The sequence below is a fragment of the Oncorhynchus nerka genome, linkage group LG14 (assembly GCF_034236695.1).
Source record: "Oncorhynchus nerka isolate Pitt River linkage group LG14, Oner_Uvic_2.0, whole genome shotgun sequence".
Lineage (NCBI taxonomy): Eukaryota > Metazoa > Chordata > Actinopteri > Salmoniformes > Salmonidae > Oncorhynchus > Oncorhynchus nerka.
This window is the reverse complement of record NC_088409.1, coordinates 4993669-5008442: the sequence shown is the minus strand read 5'-3', so window position 1 is coordinate 5008442 and position 14774 is coordinate 4993669. Positions and strand designations below refer to the sequence as shown.

The following is a 14774-nucleotide window of genomic DNA, read 5'->3' as shown; positions in this document are numbered from 1 at the left end:
CCTTGTCCTACCTGTTCCTCCCCACACTCTGAATGTGGGAGATATTGACTGTGACTGAACCCTCCATGGTGACTGTGACTGAAGCTCTCTTTGGTGACTGTGAAGCCCTCCATGGTGACTGTGACTGAACCCTCCATGGTGACTGTGAAGCCCTCCATGGTGACTGTGACAGAAGTCCTCCACGGTGACTGTGACAGAACCCTCCACAGTGACTGTGACTGAAGCCCTCCATGATGACTGGGACTGAACCCTCCATGGTGACTGTGAATGTGACTGTGACTGAAACACTCCACGGTGACTGTGACTGAAGCCTCCATGGTGACTGTGACTGAACCCTCCATGGTGAATGTGACTGAAGCTCTCCATGGTGACTGTGACTGAAGCCCTCCATGATAAATGTGACTGAAGCCTCCATGGTGACTGTGACTGAAGCCCTCCATGGTGACTGTGACTGAAGCCCTCCATGATCAATGTGACTGAAGCCCTCCATGGTGACTGTGACTGAAGCCCTCCATGGTGACTGTAACTGAAGCCCTCCATGGTGACTGTAACTGAAGCCCTCCACGGTGACTGTGACTGAAGCCCTCCACGGTAACTGTGACTGAAGCCCTCCACGGTAACTGTGACTGAAGCCCTCCACGGTAACTGTGACTGAAGCCCTCCATGGTGACTGTGACTGAAACCATCCATGGTGACTGTGACTGAATCCCTCCATGGGGACTGTGACTGAAGCCCTCCACAGGGACTGTGACTGAACCCTCCACGGTGACTGTGAATGAACCCTCCATGGTGACTGTGAATGTGACTGTGACTGAAACACTCCACGGTGACTGTGACTGAAGCCTCCATGGTGACTGTGACTGAACCCTCCATGGTGAATGTGACTGAAGCCCTCCATGGTGACTGTGACTGAAGCCCTCCATGATAAATGTGACTGAAGCCTCCATGGTGACTGTGACTGAAGCCCTCCATGGTGACTGTGACTGAAGCCCTCCATGATCAATGTGACTGAAGCCCTCCATGGTGACTGTGACTGAAGCCCTCCATGGTGACTGTGAATGTGACTGTGACTGAAGCCCTCCATGGTGACTGTAACTGAAGCCCTCCACAGTGACTGTGACTGAAGCCCTCCACAGTGACTGTGACTGAAGCCCTCCACGGTAACTGTGACTGAAGCCCTCCACGGTAACTGTGACTGAAGCCCTCCACGGTAACTGTGACTGAAGCCCTCCATGGTGACTGTGACTGAAACCCTCCATGGTGACTGTGACTGAATCCCTCCATGGGGACTGTGACTGAAGCCCTCCACGGTGACTGTGAATGAACCCTCCATGGTGACTGTGAATGAACCCTCCACAGTGACTGTGACTGAAGCCCTCCACGGTTACTGTGAATGAACCCTCCACGGTGACTGTGACTGAAGCCCTCCACAGTGACTGTGACTGAAGCCCTCCACTGTGACTGAAGCCCTCCACGGTGACTGTGACTGAAGCCCTCCACGGTGACTGTGACTGAAGCCCTCCAAGGTGACTGTGACTGAAGCCCTCCATGGTGACTGTGACTGAAGCCATCCATGGTAACTGTGACTGAACCCTCCTTGATGACTGTGACTGAAGCCCTCCATGGTAACTGTGACTGAACCCTCCACAGTGACTGTGACTGAAGCCCTCCACAGTGACTGTGACTGAAGCCCTCCATGATAACTGTGACTGAAGCCCTCCACGGTGACTGTGACTGAACCCTCCACGGTGACTGTGGGAACTGGGATTACACCCTGTCTGTGTTTTCCCCCCGTCTGTGTTTTCCCCCCTGCCTCAGATTAGTGACCTAAACTACCTCACGCCGCACACAGGAAAAGCACATATTTCCTCATTCATGATTGATCTGCGCTCGCCATAGATGGCCGCATGGGCAGTTACCACCGTGAGTTACCCAGTGTTTGTTTCTCAGGATTCTGTGGCTTTGAACTGTGTCCAACAAGAGAGAAACTTGACACAATGTGGAGAGATTAGTTTTGTACGGGTCAGATTTAGGAGCGAAGGGACATGTGCTTTTCCATTACACCAGTGTTGTCCTTCTGAGGAGTTTCAACCAGCCTTGTCGTGTCAACACTGAGACAGCACAGAGTTCATGGTCTGTTGAAGACTAAGTTACCCTGGTACAGAAACCCCCCTCCCTGCTCCTCACTGCTCCTCACTGTTCCTCCCTGCTCCTCACAGCTCCTCACTGCTCCTCACTGCCCCTCCCTGCTCCTCACTGCCCCTCCCTGCTCCTCACTGCTCCTCCCTGCTCCTCACAGCTCCTTCCTGTTCCTCCCTGCTCCTCAACGCTCCTCCCTGCTCCTCACAGCTCCTCCCTGCTCCTCCCTGCTCCTCACAGCTCCTCCCTGCTCCTCCCTGCTCCTCACAGCTCCTCCCTGCTCCTCCCTGCTCCTCACAGCTCCTCCCTGCTCCTCCCTGCTCCTCCCTGCTCCTCACAGCTCCTCCCTGCTCCTCACAGCTCCTCCCTGCTCCCCCCTGCTCCTCACAGCTCCTCCCTGCTCCTCCCTGCTCCTCACAGCTCCTCCCTGCCCCTCCCTGCTCCTCAACGCTCCTCCCTGCTCCTCACAGCTCCTCCCTGCCCCTCTCTGCTCCTCAACGCTCCTCCCTGCTCCTCACTGCTCCTCCCTGCTCCTCACTGTTCCTCCCTGCTCCTCACTGCTCCTCCCTTCTCCTCCCTGCTCCTCAAGCTGTTGTTGTGTTGTATGTATTCATTTGACGCACAGTTCTAATGGCACACCATCTCTCTTCTTCTCTCTCCTCTTCTTCCTCTCTCTCCTCCTCTTCTCTCTCCTCTTCCTCTCTCTAATTGTCTCTCATCATCTTCCTCTCTCTCCTCTTCTTCTCTCTCCTCCTCTTCTTCTCTCCTCCTCCTCTTCCTCTCTCTCCTCTTCTTCTCTCCTCCTCTTCCTCTCTCCTCCTCTTCCTCTCTCTCCTCTTCTTCTCTCCTCCTCTTCTTCTCTCTCCTCCTCTTCCTCTCTCTCCTCTTCCTCTCTCTCCTCTTCTTCTCTCCTCCTCTTCTTCTTCTCTCTCCTCCTCCTCTTCTTCTTCTCTCCTCCTCCAGTTGGATCTCCAGTCATGCTGTGTGTTCCTCCCCAACGACAGCCTCCCCTCTCCCAGCACCATTATCTGTGGAGACATCCCCGGTACTGTCCGTAGCTGGTACCACAACCAGGCCACCATGCCTGGGACTCTGGTAGTCTGCCTGCCCCATATCACTGTGCTGTCTGCTGGACACAAACACATGGAGCCCCTGCAGGACCTCCCCTTCATGGTGTCCAGGCCCATACTGGAGGAAGGTATGTTATTACACATTAATACACACCTGTTATAGCAGGACCTCCCCTTCATGGTGTCCAGGACCAGACTGGAGGGAGGGAGGTGGTTATAACACATGTTATAGCAGGACCTCTCCTTCATGGTGTCCAGGACCAGACTGGAGGGAGGGGAGGTGGTTATAACACCTGTTATAGCAGGACCTCTCCTTCATGGTGTCCAGGACCAGACTGGAGGGAGGGAGGTGGTTATAACACCTGTTATAGCAGGACCAGACTGGAGGAGGGGAGGTGGTTATAACACCTGTTATAGCAGGACCTCTCCTTCATGGTGTCCAGGACCAGACTGGAGGGAGGGAGGTGGTTATAACACCTGTTATAGCAGGACCTCCCCTTCATGGTGTCCAGGACCAGACTGGAGGGAGGGAGGTGGTTATAACACCTGTTATAGCAGGACCAGACTGGAGGGAGGGAGGTGGTTATAACACCTGTTATAGCAGGACCAGACTGGAGGAGGGGAGGTGGTTATAACACCTGTTATAGCAGGACCTCTCCTTCATGGTGTCCAGGACCAGACTGGAGGGAGGGAGGTGGTTATAACACCTGTTATAGCAGGACCAGACTGGAGGGAGGGAGGTGGTTATAACACCTGTTATAGCAGGACCAGACTGGAGGAGGGGAGGTGGTTATAACACCTGTTATAGCAGGACCTCTCCTTCATGGTGTCCAGGACCAGACTGGAGGGAGGGAGGTGGTTATAACACCTGTTATAGCAGGACCTCCCCTTCATGGTGTCCAGGACCAGACTGGAGGGAGGGAGGTGGTTATAACACCTGTTATAGCAGGACCTCTCCTTCATGGTGTCCAGGACCAGACTGGAGGGAGGGATGTGGTTATAACACCTGTTATAGCAGGACCTCCCCTTCATGGTGTCCAGGACCAGACTGGAGGGAGGGAGGTGGTTATAACACCTGTTATAGCAGGACCAGACTGGAGGAGGGGAGGTGGTTATAACACCTGTTATAGCAGGACCATACTGGAGGAAGGGAGGTGGTTATAACACCTGTTATAGCAGGACCATACTGGAGGAAGGGAGGTGGTTATAACACCTGTTATAGCAGAACCTCTCCTTCATGGTGTCCAGGACCAGACTGGAGGGAGGGAGGTGGTTATAACACCTGTTATAGCAGGACCAGACTGGAGGAGGGGAGGTGGTTATAACACCTGTTATAGCAGGACCATACTGGAGGAAGGGAGGTGGTTATAACACCTGTTATAGCAGGACCTCCCCTTCATGGTGTCCAGGACCAGACTGGAGGGAGGGAGGTGGTTATAACACCTGTTATAGCAGGACCTCCCCTTCATGGTGTCCAGGACCAGACTGGAGGGAGGGAGGTGGTTATAACACCTGTTATAGCAGGACCTCTCCTTCATGTTGTCCAGGACCAGACTGGAGGGAGGGAGGTGGTTATAACACCTGTTATAGCAGGACCTCTCCTTCATGGTGTCCAGGACCAGACTGGAGGGAGGGAGGTGGTTATAACACCTGTTATAGCAGGACCTCCCCTTCATGGTGTCCAGGACCAGACTGGAGGGAGGGAGGTGGTTATAACACCTGTTATAGCAGGACCAGACTGGAGGAGGGGAGGTGGTTATAACACCTGTTATAGCAGGACCATACTGGAGGAAGGGAGGTGGTTATAACACCTGTTATAGCAGGACCTCTCCTTCATGGTGTCCAGGACCAGACTGGAGGAAGGGAGGTGGTTATAACACCTGTTATAGCAGGACCAGACTGGTGGAGGGGAGGTGGTTATAACACCTGTTATAGCAGGACCTCCCCTTCATGTTGTCCAGGACCAGACTGGAGGGAGGGAGGTGGTTATAACACCTGTTATAGCAGGACCAGACTGGAGGGAGGGAGGTGGTTATAACACCTGTTATAGCAGGACCAGACTGGAGGGAGGGAGGTGGTTATAACACCTGTTATAGCAGGACCAGACTGGAGGGAGGGAGGTGGTTATAACACCTGTTATAGCAGGACCAGACTGGAGGAGGGGAGGTGGTTATAACACCTGTTATAGCAGGACCTCTCCTTCATGGTGTCCAGGACCAGACTGGAGGGAGGGAGGTGGTTATAACACCTGTTATAGCAGGACCAGACTGGAGGGAGGGAGGTGGTTATAACACCTGTTATAGCAGGACCAGACTGGAGGAGGAGAGGTGGTTATAACACCTGTTATAGCAGGACCTCCCCTTCATGTTGTCCAGGACCAGACTGGAGGGAGGGAGGTGGATATAACACCTGTTATAGCAGGACCTCTCCTTCATGGTGTCCAGGACCAGACTGGAGGGAGGGAGGTGGTTATAACACCTGTTATAGCAGGACCTCCCCTTCATGGTGTCCAGGACCAGACTGGAGGGAGGGAGGTGGTTATAACACCTGTTATAGCAGGACCTCTCCTTCATGGTGTCCAGGACCAGACTGGAGGAGGGGAGGTGGTTATAACACCTGTTATAGCAGGACCTCTCCTTCATGTTGTCCAGGACCAGACTGGAGGGAGGGAGGTGGTTATAACACCTGTTATAGCAGGACCAGACTGGAGGGAGGGAGGTGGTTATAACACCTGTTATAGCAGGACCAGACTGGAGGGAGGTGGTTATAACACCTGTTATAGCAGGACCAGACTGGAGGGAGGGAGGTGGTTATAACACCTGTTATAGCAGGACCAGACTGGAGGAGGGGAGGTGGTTATAACACCTGTTATAGCAGGACCTCTCCTTCATGGTGTCCAGGACCAGACTGGAGGGAGGGAGGTGGTTATAACACCTGTTATAGCAGGACCAGACTGGAGGGAGGGAGGTGGTTATAACACCTGTTATAGCAGGACCAGACTGGAGGAGGGGAGGTGGTTATAACACCTGTTATAGCAGGACCTCTCCTTCATGGTGTCCAGGACCAGACTGGAGGAAGGGAGGTGGTTATAACACCTGTTATAGCAGGACCTCTCCTTCATGGTGTCCAGGACCAGACTGGAGGGAGGGAGGTGGTTATAACACCTGTTATAGCAGGACCTCCCCTTCATGGTGTCCAGGACCAGACTGGAGGGAGGGAGGTGGTTATAACACCTGTTATAGCAGGACCTCCCCTTCATGGTGTCCAGGACCAGACTGGAGGGAGGGAGGTGGTTATAACACCTGTTATAGCAGGACCAGACTGGAGGAGGGGAGGTGGTTATAACACCTGTTATAGCAGGACCATACTGGAGGAAGGGAGGTGGTTATAACACCTGTTATAGCAGGACCTCTCCTTCATGGTGTCCAGGACCAGACTGGAGGAAGGGAGGTGGTTATAACACCTGTTATAGCAGGACCTCCCCTTCATGGTGTCCAGGACCAGACTGGAGGGAGGGAGGTGGTTATAACACCTGTTATAGCAGGACCTCTCCTTCATGTTGTCCAGGACCAGACTGGAGGGAGGGAGGTGGTTATAACACCTGTTATAGCAGGACCTCTCCTTCATGGTGTCCAGGACCAGACTGGAGGGAGGGGAGGTGGTTATAACACCTGTTATAGCAGGACCTCCCGTTCATGGTGTCCAGGACCAGACTGGAGGAGGGGAGGTGGTTATAACACCTGTTATAGCAGGACCTCTCCTTCATGGTGTCCAGGACCAGACTGGAGGGAGGGGAGGTGGTTATAACACCTGTTATAGCAGGACCAGACTGGAGGAGGGGAGGTGGTTATAACACATGTTATAGCAGGACCAGACTGGAGGGAGGGAGGTGGTTATAACACCTGTTATAGCAGGACCAGACTGGAGGAGGGGAGGTGGTTATAACACCTGTTATAGCAATGAGCCCTAGCATGTCCCAAATCAGAACCAAATGAGCCCTAGCATGTCCCAAATCAGAACCAAATGAGCCCTAGCATGTCCCAAATCAGAACCAAATGAGCCCTAGCTGTCCCAAATCAGAACCAAATGAGCCCTAGCATGTCCCAAATCAGAACCAAATGAGCCCTAGCTGTCCCAAATCAGAACCAAATGAGCCCTAGCTGTCCCAAATCAGAACCAAACGAGCCCTAGCTGTCCCAAATCAGAACCAAATGAGCCCTAGCTGTCCCAAATCAGAACCAAATGAGTCCTAGCTGTCCCAAATCAGAACCAAATGAGCCTTAGCATGTCCCAAATCAGAACCAAATGAGCCCTAGCTGTCCCAAATCAGAACCAAATGAGCCCTAGCTGTCCCAAATCAGAACCAAATGAGCCCTAGCTGTCCCAAATCAGAACCAAATGAGCCCTAGCTGTCCCAAATCAGAACCAAACGAGCCCTAGCTGTCCCAAATCAGATCCAAATGAGCCCTAGCTGTCCCAAATCAGAACCAAACGAGCCCTAGCTGTCCCAAATCAGAACCAAATGAGCCCTAGCATGTCCCAAATCAGAACCAAATGAGCCCTAGCTGTCCCAAATCAGAACCAAACGAGCCCTAGCTGTCCCAAATCAGAACCAAATGAGCCCTAGCTGTCCCAAATCAGAACCAAATGAGCCCTAGCTGTCCCCCTAAACGTCTAGAACATGGACATGAGGAAGAGGACGTGTGTGTGTGTGCGTGTGCGTGCGTGCGTGCGTGTTAGATCGATATATAGTACCGCTGTGTCTCTACATGTGGTGAAGGTGAGGTTGACATAACCATGTCTATTCCTCCTCTAGAACATTCCGCCGTGCTCTCTGACAGAAAACGGGGGGGGACCCTGTTGGCTAAATGACATCAGAGTTGGACACACACAGATTGACAAAAAGAAAACCCCTCAGAAACAAACACTTACATCAGCGGTCGGTCAGTGTAACAGTTAAAAGGAACGACCCCGTGGGTCGAGTAAATCATTCCCTGGCTTTGAAGGGCTCTTCATCTCTCCTGGTTAATGCCCCGGATCAGAGCTAGCTGGGCTGCCTGGTAGAGGTGTAGCGTGGCCGTAGCCTGGGGAAAGGAAGGGCTCTTCATCTCTCATGGTTAATGCCCCGGATCAGAGCTAGCTGGGCTGCCTGGTAGAGGTGTAGCGTGGCCGTAGCCTGGGGAAAGGAAGGGCTCTTCATCTCTCATGGTTAATGCCCCGGATCAGAGCTAGCTGGGCTGCCTGGTAGAGGTGTAGCGTGGCCGTAGCCTGGGGAAAGGAAGGGCTCTTCATCTCTCATGGTTAATGCCCCGGATCAGAGCTAGCTGGGCTGCCTGGTAGAGGTGTAGCGTGGCCGTAGCCTGGGGAAAGGAAGGGCTCTTCATCTCTCATGGTTAATGCCCCGGATCAGAGCTAGCTGGGCTGCCTGGTAGAGGTGTAGCGTGGCCGTAGCCTGGGGAAAGGAAGGGCTCTTCATCTCTCAGGGTTAATGCCCCGGATCAGAGCTAGCTGGGCTGCCTGGTAGAGGTGTAGCGTGGCCGTAGCCTGGGGAAAGGAAGGGCTCTTCATCTCTCATGGTTAATGCCCCGGATCAGAGCTAGCTGGGCTGCCTGGTAGAGGTGTAGCGTGGCCGTAGCCTGGGGAAAGGAAGGGCTCTTCATCTCTCAGGGTTAATGCCCCGGATCAGAGCTAGCTGGGCTGCCTGGTAGAGGTGTAGCGTGGCCGTAGCCTGGGGAAAGGAAGGGCTCTTCATCTCTCATGGTTAATGCCCCGGATCAGAGCTAGCTGGGCTGCCTGGTAGAGGTGTAGCGTGGCCGTAGCCTGGGGAAAGGAAGGGCTCTTCATCTCTCATGGTTAATGCCCCGGATCAGAGCTAGCTGGGCTGTCTGGTAGAGGTGTAGCGTGGCCGTAGCCTGGGGAAAGGAAGGGCTCTTCATCTCTCATGGTTAATGCCCCGGATCAGAGCTAGCTGGGCTGCCTGGTAGAGGTGTAGCGTGGCCGTAGCCTGGGGAAAGGAAGGGCTCTTCATCTCTCATGGTTAATGCCCCGGATCAGAGCTAGCTGGGCTGCCTGGTAGAGGTGTAGCGTGGCCGTAGCCTGGGGAAAGGAAGGGCTCTTCATCTCTCAGGGTTAATGCCCCGGATCAGAGCTAGCTGGGCTGCCTGGTAGAGGTGTAGCGTGGCCGTAGCCTGGGGAAAGGAAGGGCTCTTCATCTCTCATGGTTAATGCCCCGGATCAGAGCTAGCTGGGCTGCCTGGTAGAGGTGTAGCGTGGCCGTAGCCTGGGGAAAGGAAGGGCTCTTCATCTCTCAGGGTTAATGCCCCGGATCAGAGCTAGCTGGGCTGCCTGGTAGAGGTGTAGCGTGGCCGTAGCCTGGGGCAACTCCTTGTGTGTCTCTGTCTCAGGGAAACGGGCCGTGTGTGTGTGTGTGTGTGTGTGTGTGTGTGTGTGTGTGTGTGTGTGTGTGTGTGTGTGTGTGTGTGTGTGTGTGTTTAGGTGTTGGACTCTCCACGCCTCCTCCTCCCCTACCAGCCAACAGTAATATGTTAGACTCTGAGGACCGTGAAACCAGGGTGGTCACCCTTAAATCAGGAGATGCCTGTCTCTGCCAACTGGGACCAGGCCCACCTTACTGCCTGTCTGTCTCTGTCTCTGCCAACTAGGACCAGGCCCACCTTACTGCCTGTCTGTCTCTGTCTCTGTCTCTGCCAACTGGGACCAGGCCCACCTTACTGCCTGTCTGTCTCTGTCTCTGTCTCTGCCAACTAGGACCAGGCCCACCTTACTGCCTGTCTGTCTCTGTCTCTGTCTCTGCCAACTAGGACCAGGCCCACCTTACTGCCTGTCTGTCTCTGTCTCTGCCAACTAGGACCAGGCCCACCTTACTGCCTGTCTGTCTCTGTCTCTGTCTCTGCCAACTAGGACCAGGCCCACCTTACTGCCTGTCTCTCTCTGTCTCTGTCTCTGTCTCTGCCAACTAGGACCAGGCCCACCTTACTGCCTGGCTGGCTGCCTGTCTCTGTCTCTGCCAACTGGGATCAGGCCCACCTTACTGCCTGTTTGTCTCTATCTCTGCCAACTGGGACCAGGCCCACCTTACTGCCTGTCTCTGTCTCTGTCTCTGTCTCTGCCAACTAGGACCAGGCCCACCTTACTGCCTGGCTGGCTGCCTGTCTCTGTCTCTGCCAACTAGGACCAGGCCCACCTTACTGCCTGTCTGTCTCTGTCTCTGCCAACTGGGACCAGGCCCACCTTACTGCCTGGCTGGCTGCCTGTCTCTGTCTCTGCCAACTGGGACCAGGCCCACCTTACTGCCTGTTTGTCTCTGTCTCTGCCAACTAGGACCAGGTCCACCTTACTGCCTGGCCTGGCTGCCTGCCTCTGTCTCTGCCAACTAGGACCAGGCCCACCATACTGCCTGGCCTGGCTGCCTGTCTCTGTCTCTGCCAACTGGGACCAGGCCCACCTTACTGCCTGTCTGTCTCTGTCTCTGCCAACTGGGACCAGGCCCACCTTACTGCTTGCCTTTCTCTGTCTCTGCCAACTGGGACCAGGCCCACCTTACTGCCTGTCTGTCTCTGTCTCTGCCAACTGGGACCAGGCCCACCTTACTGCCTGTCTGTCTCTGTCTCTGCCAACTGGGACCAGGTCCACCTTACTGCCTGTCTGTCTCTGTCTCTGCCAACTGGGACCAGGTCCACCTTACTGCCTGTCTGTCTCTGTCTCTGCCAACTGGGACCAGGTCCACCTTACTGCCTGTCTGTCTCTGTCTCTTCCAACTGGGACCAGGTCCACCTTACTGCCTGACCTGGCTGACCCCTAACCCCTCTCTGACCTGGCTGACCCCTAACCCCTCTCTGACCTGGCTGACCCTAACCCCTCTCTGACCTGGCTGACCCCTAACCCCTCTCTGACCTGGCTGACCCCTAACCTCTCTCTGACCTGGCTGACCCCTAACCCCTCTCTGACCTGGCTGACCCCTAACCCCTCTCTGACCTGGCTGACCCTAACCCCTCTCTGACCTGGCTGACCCTAACCCCTCTCTGACCTGGCTGACCCCTCTCTGACCTGGCTGACCCCTCTCTGACCTGGCTGACCCTAACCCCTCTCTGACCTGGCTGACCCCTCTCTGACCTGGCTGACCCTAACCCCTCTCTGACCTGGCTGACCCCTCTCTGACCTGGCTGACCCTAACCCCTCTCTGACCTGGCTGACCCCTCTCTGACCTGGCTGACCCTAACCCCTCTCTGACCTGGCTGACCCTAACCCCTCTCTGACCTGGCTGACCCCTAACCCCTCTCTGACCTGGCTGACCCCTGACCCCTCTATGGCTCCAGTAGTGATGATTCTATGCAAAATGTCCTTCCTGAAGCCTCATCCAAAGTGTCAGCACCGGCTTCCTGTTGTCCTCCCTGAAGCCTCATCCTAAGTGTCAGCACCGGCTTCCTGTTGTCCTTCCTGAAGCCTCATCCTAAGTGTCAGCACCGGCTTCCTGTTGTCCTTCCTGAAGCCTCATCCTAAGTGTCAGCACCGGCTTCCTGTTGTCCTTCCTGAAGCCTCATCCTAAGTGTCAGCACCGGCTTCCTGTTGTCTTTCCTGAAGCCTCATCCTAAGTGTCAGCACCGGCTTCCTGTTGTCCTCCCTGAAGCCTCATCCTAAGTGTCAGCACCGGCTTCCTGTTGTCCTTCCTGAAGCCTCATCCTAAGTGTCAGCACCGGCTTCCTGTTGTCCTTCCTGAAGCCTCATCCTAAGTGTCAGCACCGGCTTCCTGTTGTCCTTCCTGAAGCCTCATCCTAAGTGTCAGCACCGGCTTCCTGTTGTCCTTCCTGAAGCCTCATCCTAAGTGTCAGCACCGGCTTCCTGTTGTCCTTCCTGAAGCCTCATCCTAAGTGTCAGCACCGGCTTCCTGTTGTCCTTCCTGAAGCCTCATCCTAAGTGTCAGCACCGGCTTCCTGTTGTCCTTCCTGAAGCCTCATCCTAAGTGTCAGCACCGGCTTCCTGTTGTCTTTCCTGAAGCCTCATCCTAAGTGTCAGCACCGGCTTCCTGTTGTCCTTCCTGAAGCCTCATCCTAAGTGTCAGCACCGGCTTCCTGTTGTCTTTCCTGAAGCCTCATCCTAAGTGTCAGCACCGGCTTCCTGTTGTCCTCCCTGAAGCCTCATCCTAAGTGTCAGCACTTCCTGTTGTCCTTCCTGTCTCCCTGTATTAACCCTGTCTCTCCACCTTCCCCCCTGTCTCTCCACCTTCCCCCCTGTCTCTCTCCCCCTGTCTCTCTGCCCCCTGTCTCTCTCCCTTCCCCCTGTCTCTCTCCCCCTGTCTCTCCACCCCCCAACCCCCTGTCTCTCCCCACCCCCCTGTCTCTCTCCCTCCCCCTGCCCCCCGTCTCTCTCCCCCTGTCTCTCCACCCCCTGTCTCTCTCCCTCCCCCTGTCTCTCCCCCCCCCCCCTGTCTCTCCACCCCCCACCCCCCTGTCTCTCTCCCTCCCCCTGTCTCTCCACCCCCCCCCTGCCCAGGTGATGCCTTCCCGTGGACCATAACCCTGAGCCAGTTCAGTGTGTACACCCTGTTGGGTCAGCAGCGGTCTCTGAGTCTCCTGGAGCCGATGGGCTGTACCTCCACCCTAGCCGTCACCTCCCACAAGCTGCAGGCCGCGGGCCCCGAAGGACGACACGCCTTCATCGTCTGTCTGCACGTTGACCTGGAACCTCTGAACATCAAGGTCTCTAACCCCCAGGTTAGTAAATACACACACACACTCTAACCCCCCAGGACCCCCAGGTTAGTAAATACACACACTCTAACCCCCAGGTTAGTAAATACACACACTCTAACCCCCAGGTTAGTAAATACACACACACACTCTAACCCCCAGGTTAGTAAATACACATACACACTCTAACCCCCAGGACCCCCAGGTTAGTAAATACATACACACACTCTAACCCCCAGGACCCCCAGGTTAGTAAATACATACACACACTCTAACCCCCAGGTTAGTAAATACACACACACACTCTAACCCCCCAGGACCCCCAGGTTAGTAAATACACACACACACTCTAACCCCCAGGTTAGTAAATACACACACACACTCTAACCCCCAGGACCCCCAGGTTAGTAAATACATACACACACTCTAACCCCCAGGTTAGTAAATACACACACACACTCTAACCCCCAGGACCCCCAGGTTAGTAAATACATACACACACTCTTACCCCCAGGTTAGTAAATACACACACACACTCTAACCCCCAGGACCCCCAGGTTAGTAAATACACACACACACACACTCTATTCCCCAGGTTAGTAAATACACACACACACTCTAACCCCCCAGGACCCCCAGGTTAGTAAATACACACACACACTCTAACCCCCAGGACCCCCAGGTTAGTAAATACACACACACACACACTCTATTCCCCAGGTTAGTAAATACACACACACACTCTAACCCCCAGGACCCCAGGTTAGTAAATACACACACACACTCTAACCCCCAGGACCCCCAGGTTAGTAAATACACACACACACACTCTAACCCCCAGGACCCCCAGGTTAGTAAATACACACACACACACTCTAACCCCCCAGGACCCCCAGGTTAGTAAATACATACACACACTCTAACCCCCAGGTTAGTAAATACACACACACACTCTAACCCCCAGGACCCCCAGTTTAGTAAAAACACACACACACTCTAACCCCCAGGACCCCCAGGTTAGAGAACAGTGCATTTCAGTAGAGCAGCTTAGAGAACAGTACATTTCAGTAGAGAAGCTCAGAGAACAGTACATTTCAGTAGAGAAGCTTAGAGAACAGTACATTTCAGTAGAGAAGCTTAGAGAACACAACATTTCAGTAGAGAAGCTCAGAGAACAGTACATTTCAGTAGAGCAGCTTAGAGAACAGTGCATTTCAGTAGAGAAGCTTAGAGAACAGTACATTTCAGTAGAGAAGCTTAGAGAACAGTGCATTTCAGTAGAGAAGCTCAGAGAACAGTACATTTCAGTAGAGAAGCTTAGAGAACAGTACATTTCAGTAGAGAAGCTCAGAGAACAGTACATTTCAGTAGAGAAGCCCAGAGAACAGTACATTTCAGTAGAGAAGCCCAGAGAACAGTACATTTCAGTAGAGAAGCTTAGAGAACAGTACATTTCAGTAGAGAAGCTTAGAGAACAGTACATTTCAGTAGAGAAGCTTAGAGAACAGTGCATTTCAGTAGAGCAGCTTAGAGAACAGTGCATTTCAGTAGAGAAGCTTAGAGAACAGTACATTTCAGTAGAGAAGCTCAGAGAACAGTACATTTCAGTAGAGAAGCTTAGAGAACAGTGCATTTCAGTAGAGCAGCTTAGAGAACAGTACATTTCAGTAGAGAAGCTTAGAGAACAGTGCATTTCAGTAGAGAAGTCTCTCTGTCTCTCCCTGTTTCTGTCTCTCTCTCTCTCTATCTGTCTCTCTCCCTGTCTCTGTCTGTCTCTGTCTCTCCCCCTGTCTCTGTCTCTCTCTAAACTCTTCCTGACGTGTCTTAACTGTTGAATGTGTCTTCAGATGCACATTCT

At 53.8% G+C, this 14774-nt stretch overlaps 1 protein-coding gene across 1 annotated transcript in view; it reads left to right on the top strand.

Annotated features, from left to right (window-relative positions):
* Positions 1 to 2711: 2711 nt before the first annotated feature.
* The window catches only part of LOC135574939 (intermembrane lipid transfer protein VPS13B-like), a 21701-nt gene continuing 9638 nt past the window's right edge, over positions 2712 to 14774 (top strand). The window contains exons 1-2 of the mRNA XM_065027061.1: positions 2712 to 3337; positions 12720 to 12940. Coding sequence (XP_064883133.1) covers positions 3220 to 3337; positions 12720 to 12940 — 339 coding nt within the window. The 5' untranslated portion in view covers positions 2712 to 3219. The remainder of the gene's footprint in view (positions 3338 to 12719; positions 12941 to 14774) is intronic.